At 41.0% G+C, this 7,114-nt stretch overlaps 1 protein-coding gene across 1 annotated transcript; it reads left to right on the top strand.

Moving 5' to 3' along the window:
• On the top strand, positions 1–6,686 carry RP9 (RP9 pre-mRNA splicing factor). The gene is made up of 6 exons (XM_082014697.1): positions 1–429; positions 1,870–1,900; positions 2,725–2,854; positions 3,175–3,266; positions 4,715–4,776; positions 5,892–6,686. The coding sequence occupies exons 1-6, from the start codon at positions 41–43 to the stop codon at positions 6,121–6,123; spliced, it is 936 nt and encodes a 311-aa protein (XP_081870823.1). The 5' UTR covers positions 1–40; the 3' UTR covers positions 6,124–6,686.
• Positions 6,687–7,114: the final 428 nt, after the last annotated feature.

The raw sequence follows: 7,114 nt of genomic DNA, 5'->3' as shown, positions 1-7,114 counted from the left end.
CGGCTGCTTCTCCCGCCCGGGCCCGGGGAATGCGGGGGGAATGAGGGGAGGCAGCGGCGCTCTGCGAGCGGAGGGGGCGCTGCCCGGCCGGGCTGCGCCGCCGCCGCCGGAGGAAGTCCGCGCTTGGCCGGGCGCGCCCCGCCCGGGAGGGGAAGTGAAACCGAAATGCACAGCGTGGAAGGCGGGGAGGGGACGGGGCGTCGTCGCGGCCTGGCCGTCCGCCGCGCCGATGTCCCACAGGGCGCGAAGGGGGCAGGAGGAGGAGGAGGAGAGGACGGAGGAGGAGGAAGCGGCGAGGGTCAGCCAGGCGCGGCCCAAGAGCCATCCGGAGCCTGCGGCGAGCGGCGGCAGGACCCAGGACCGGCATGAGAGGAAACGGAAGAGGCAGGAGGCGCAGCAGCTCCAGAAGCTCCAGCACCTGGAGTCTTTGTAAGGAGCGGAGGAGGGGGAGGTTGCCCAGGGCTCCTGCCCCTGCCCCGGGGGGCCGGAGGGCGCGCAGGCCCCGCGCCCTGCCTGGCCGCCCCCCGCCCTGCTCTGAGCCCACCCCGCCGGCGTCTGGGGCTTGTTTCCAGTGCGGGGTTGGGGTTTTAGTAGTTGTATTTTGGTTTGGTTTTTTTGTAATTTTGTCCCTGGCCCCGCGCCAGTTCCGTCACCTTTTTAGAAACGTCTCCCGTTTTGATGCGTAAGCGTGCCCGCCTTTCAGTCGCGTACCTGTCGGGTCTCTCCGCGCCGTGCCGGGCAGCGGTGGCCGGGGAGTGTCTCTGGCCACCCGAAAGCCGCCGCCCGGTGGGTTCCCGCAGCGCAGGCTTCGGGGCCATTTCCAAACCTGCTGCTCAGTGACTTCTAACAATTTGTTGGGGAAATACGGGTCTCTTCCAGGTTCCTAGAAGTCTGGGAGTTGCGGCCTGGAGGCAGAGGTTGTTCAGCCGGTTTCCACTAGAGTCGATTAAAAGACAAAAAAAAAAAAAAATTAAGATAAAAAGGTTTGAGATCTGCTCAATGACTCCATCAGTAGCCCACGGTGCTCTGAAAGGTTAATGCTATTTCACTGAAACGGGTTTAATGGAACAAAGAGATCAGAAGGTTCACAAATACATGATTTTTTCCCTTTCCAAGTGAAAGTAAAAATCTGTTATAAAACACACTAAACAGCGCTCTTACAGTTATTGTTATAAAGACCACTTCATAGAGTCTTGGCATTCAATTCCTAAACACATCTGCTTTCTCAGTTGCTGGGCTGTATGTAGCACCTGCTTGCTGTTTGGATTTTAATAAATTTTACATCTACTCTTAACTCCAGAGGAATGCTGCAGGAAGGATGGTACTTTGGTCAATAAGGTTCAGTCTTTAGGTTTAAAACACAGAAGAAGGTGAAATTATTATTATATAATAGGTTTGGCTGGTAGAGCTAGATGTAAGGAACGGTCCGACTTGACATTTTCAGCTATGTCAATGATTTGGCAATGCTGGAGTAAAGAAATTTGGATCAGTGAGATCTTGAGGAGGGGTGCTACAGAAAAAGAGGAGAGAATTGTGCTTTTATGGTAACTGGAGCTGAATTGGATGTACCACACATCCCTGTAAAGCAGTGTGATGAAAGTTGTTGTTCCCCCCCTGGCCCAAGAAGATGAATCTGAAGAATGTTTGCAAGAGATGCCTGCGGTGATATGACAAACACTATGTCTCAGTCTGCCTGCATCCAGGTATTCATGTTCTGCTGATTATTGTTCTTAGTGATTATTGATTGAGTAAAATTTAAGGGAGAATGTGAGGTGAAGGTTTTAACTCTATACCATTCAAATACTGTATTTTCTCAATTTATTTGTCTGTGCTAAGCTGCAGAATAACAATATTTGTGTTGCTTTTCAGCTATGAGAAACCACCCCCAGGACTAATTAAGGTAAATATATTGCAATAAATTTTTAGCATTAGGAGGGATTGTCATACAACCTGTCTTTTAGCCATTTATCTTAAGTGTCTAAGTTACCTGTATAAATTACAGCAAGAAGTAGGTGCTTCCAGGGGAAAACTCAAAGCTCTTCAGTTACAAGCCAACCTCTTTGACTTGGTGAATCCAGAGTGAAATGCCCAGAAACAGATAGGATGATACCGGTTCTTTCATCCTCTTAGCACACAGACTTAATGCAGTATTTAAGGGTGCGGATAAAGGGGAGTCATTTATGGTAAAGCAGATTTTCAGTTTGAATGACACCTTTTCAGGATTCTTCTCCATTGCTTATCCTCAAATAATTGTATAAAAATACTTTCCTTTCATAATGATCATTGCTTTTGCCAAATTTATATACCTAAGCCATAATGTAGTGCTTTTAACCTAAAAAATACTGCTCTGTGTTGTAAAGGCTGTTTTTAATCATTATGTCTTGTTAGCAGGAAGAGGAAAAAGAAGTCTCTGCTTGTCTGTTAAGTTTTCATTTATATTATTTATTTAAGTTACTAAAATAAAAGAGAACGAATGGAATTAATATGGCAATAAAGTTCAGACTGGAAAATTCAAGGGTGAGGGGAAAAAGAAAATTACTCAATGCTGTTAGAAGGGTCAGGTATTTTGGATCTTTTATGTGTTACAAGAAAAAGAAATGTTACAGGGGAAATAGGTTCCATGTTAAGTGAATGCCTGCATGCTTGGCGTATTAATTTTTACAAAGTTTAAAAAAAAAAAATGATTGTATCTTATATCTTATTTACCGTTATCTTTTTCTGTAGGAAAATGAAACAAAACCAGAAGACTGCATACCTGATGTACCAGGCAATGAAAGTGCACGAGAATTCCTGGCACATGCCCCAACAAAAGGGCTTTGGATGCCTTTGGGAAAAGAAGTCAAAGTCATGCAGTGTAAGGCTGAAAATATTCCAGATGTCATTGGACCTTCATACAGCCATCTGTTTACTCTGGGGGAGGGCAGAATGTCTGGTGGACAGATGACAAGGTCCAGGTAGATTGTCATCAGATAGACTGATATAAAAGCAACCAGTACCCTGTAGGCTGTAATAAAATGCATTTTATAGACATTACATTTATCAACATAATACTTGTATCTATTTATTTGCTTCAACAAATTGAAAATATTTTCCATAAATATGATGCTTTTTTTTTTTCCCCCTCCTTCTGATCTGGCTCAGAGATGCAATTCACTGCTGCTTCTTTTTTTAAAGGTTGGAGGTGTAAACGTTATGGACACAGAACAGGAGATAAAGAATGTCCATTCTTTATTAAAGGCAACCAGAAATTGGAGCAATTTAGAGTAGTGAGTACAAATACTGTAGTATTATTGCTTGTATTTTTTAATATTGATGGTGCATAATCTTGCAAGTGAAAAGAAGCCTGTTAGGTGATGCTTTATTAAGGACTCTTCCTCTGTCTCTAGTATAATATAGATGCCGAAAGTCTGCTAATAAAGGAGGAGCTACAGATGTGGTTGGATGTTTGACTACTTTGTAGAAAATCTACTCTTCATGAGGAAAATTACTAAATTTTTACATTTCAATTGGAAATCTTCAAGAACCTATTTCAACCATTGTATTCAGTTTTTGTGATTAAAATGTCAACATAACAAAAAATGTTTAGTCAAGCTTGAGCTGCCCACGTTACAGCTGCTTCAAGCCTTCTGCTCTCACTGTGAACAACCACATCATGAAGCCTGTTGTCTAGGTCTGTAATCCAGTCATTGTCTACAAGTCTGATCTCTTGCTGCATGAGGCTCTATCTCAGTTCCACAGATTCTTGCTGCGTGACCTCTTCAATTTTTTCTGTTGCTCTGCATTGTTAAACTATATTTCAAGCTCTCATCAATTTGTGTCTTATAGCCTCATTTCTATCCTTGAAAAATGCAATCTGGACTTTGTCCAACTGGAATGCTACTGCAAAGAGTATTTTTAGCCCACTCCCGTGACCAGATTGCCTCTATTGTTCATTTTTCCTCAGGCTTCTTCTCTGTTGCATCAAGATCTTGCTGTATGTCCAAGGCCTTTCATGGTGCATTCCCAACATCTTTCATTTGCTACTGACATTTTAACTTCCACCCGTAGTCAGCATCTGATACATCCTCTCTGTTGAACTTCTTTGCTGAATCTTCCAACAGAAATAATCACTCCATTTTTTTGCTGCATGCTTGCACGGCATGAACTCACCTTAAGTACCGGCAAAGTTTATTTGCTGCTTTCCTTTGCAACGATTTTTTTCTGCAATGCCTGTTTAATTTAAAAATAACTGATCTAGATACCAATAATGATAGCACATAGTATGTTAGGACAACTCACAACTTCATTATCTGTTTTTCTTATGTTCCTTGCACCTGTATTCCTGTGTTTGTATCCAGGTTTTCAAAATATGCTGTAAGGGCACAGCCCATTATTTTGAACTTCAATATTCCTTCTATGTCTAGCTATTCCTATAGTATATGTATGGGGCTCTTTTAGCTAATGGTGATCTGAGAGGGAGAGAGGTAGTATATGTAAGGAGAGTCCACTTCATTGGTGATATAACTAGATAAGCTTTTCCTAAAGTAAAAAAACCAGTTAAGATTAATGATGTCTGAGACTATACTTGTGAATTAAGAGCTCACTAACTGTATTTCATCTTTTGATAAAAGCCTCTTGCATTGGGTTGCTTTGGTTTATTTTTTTAAGAAATACAGCAGTCAGTGATAAATACTTTTCTTTATCAACATTAGATTTTCTCTTTTCCACTTTAAAGGCACATGAAGATCCAATGTACGATATAATAAGAGAAAATAAACGTCATGAAAAAGAAATGAGGTATGTTTCTGTAGTAAACTGCATTTTCAATTTGTTTTTCATTTTGATGCCATGATACTAATGTATAGGTGAAGTTCTGATATAAGCTACCCTCACCAACTCAGAACATTTTTTTTAATGGCCATTTCTTTATGTTGGCAGACACTAATGCATTTCTGCTTTCTCAATAATCACACAGTAGTACTTCCTACCTCTTTAATTCTATTAGCTTCTGTATTTTTTCCCAAAACAAAGTTTAAAGGGGAGTCATATTCACTTACGCCATAATATTCAGGTACTTCAGTTTTGGTTTAGGCCTAAAAAACAGTTTGATTTTTTTTTTTTTTGTTCTCTTTTACTGACTTCACGGAGATACTTTCTAAAATTTGCAACATCACAGTGCCTTTGGTAGACATGAAGGAGTGGATTTAGAAAGCTAGTTCTAGGCACCTGATGTTGTTCCTTGTGTGAGGTCATTATTCAATATATAAAGCAGCAGAGTTCTTTAATGCTTTCTTACTTGAACTGCATCAATGAGATAACTGACCAAACTATAGGTAGCCCGTAGAGTAGTACTGCTGCTGTGGGTGCTCCAAATCTTCAGGATACTGAAGACAGCAATAAAATAAGCAGATAGTTTGTTCCCATTTGCCAGTAATCCATGAAAGTTCAATGGAATAGTGCCTGTCAAATACCTCTGCATCTAAAGTAGTCAACTCTATCAGCTTCTCTGGCATCATCTCTGTATCAGCAGGGCAATGAATTTCATAATATCATAATCCCAATATGCATCTGAGTATGGATAAGCATAGAACTTCTTATGATGGTCTGGCGATAGCTGTTGCCTCGTTATTTTGCACACATAAATATTGGGCAATAAGCTAGTCTGTCTTTGATATCCTGTGGGGTGGGAAGTCCCTGAGAACAGACCATCTGCTCATCTCAAAAGAGGTTGCTTTTATCAGTCTGTGAAAACTATAACAGGAGTGTAATTTAGCAAAAGAGGAAGTGTTCCCCTGCCCTTTGCATGCAGCTCCCATTTCTCAAGCTGGGAAGGAAACAGATGAAAGCTAGAATAAATATTAAAGGTAGAGGGAGAGCTAGAAAAGATTCTCATTCACATTTTTTAAACTCAGGATACAGCAACTGAAGCAGCTCCTGGAGGACTCTACCTCAGAAGATGATGATGATGATAGTGATGAGAGTGATGAGGATGATGAAGATGCCAGCAGTTCCACTTCCTCAGAATGTAGAGATAAACACAAGAAAAAAAAGAGAAAGAAGGAAAAGAAAAAAAAAGAAAAGAAAAAGAAGAAAAAGAGAAAGCATAAATCATCTAAATCTAATGAGAAGTCGGAATCTGACTGACAGCAGTCGCCTGTTGTGTGCTCATTGACCTCTACTTGTGAGCTGCAAGGAAAGATCCAAAGAACGAGGAAGAAACCACCAGAAAGGGCTTTATTAAATTCAGAACATACAGGTGGATACATACAGCATCGTACACTGGCTGTCCTCTTCTGCCCCTCTGCAGTGCTGCAGCCAGAAAGAGCCACATTAAACAATACTCAGTCAACCATAACTTTATACTGGAAGACCTGCAGTGACGGTCATCCGTCTTGGTCAAATTGGGCCTCTGCGTTGCCACATGTGACTATCAGCAGAAAGCAGTGACTACCAAGGTATTGCCAACAAATTTGCAGAATTCAGCAGACTGTCTATTGAAGTGTCTTTTCTCTATGAAGTTATTTTATTGTATACAATGCCTCATTGTAATGGGACTGCAGTTTGCACCATGTAGAGCACTGACAGTTCACTTAGAGTGCTTATAATAAGCAGGTTGTACTGTATTTTTTTTTTCTCTGCATACTGCCTATGTGTTGAAGTTCATTGTACTTATCCTGGTAGTGGCAGCTAGAGAAATAAAGAGCACTGCTGAAGGGGGGAAAAAAGTTAATCAAGGGGATTTACTTTAAGACAAAACTGCAGTGCCAGCAAGACTTGTTGGTTTGTTTTTTTGTGTAGCAAAATCTCAGCGTCATTGCCATTAATGCGCACAGTTCTGCAATACCTAAAGTGTTCTCCAAAGTGTGGGAGTGGGAGCCAAGTGGAATGATGTTAGATTTCAGCTTTATTGTAAAGAGGTGATGGTTTTAATTATTTAAAGAGGGGGGGTTCATGTTAGAAATGAAAGAAATTAATTTCTACATACAGTTCAGTATCAGTTGTTTTGATACATTTGAGTGTTTTTTTCCTTTTAAAAAGGCTTGGGGAAGTAAACTTCAACTTATTTATGTTTACTAGAATTATTTTATGTAATAATATTTTATGAATCATCCCACAAGAATATAAATGAGTAAGG

This window comes from Phaethon aethereus (genome assembly GCF_964289735.1).
Source record: "Phaethon aethereus genome assembly, chromosome: 2".
Classification (NCBI taxonomy): Eukaryota; Metazoa; Chordata; class Aves; order Phaethontiformes; family Phaethontidae; genus Phaethon; species Phaethon aethereus.
The sequence above is the reverse complement of the archived record's forward strand: the minus strand, read 5'-3'. Positions and strand labels throughout refer to the sequence as shown.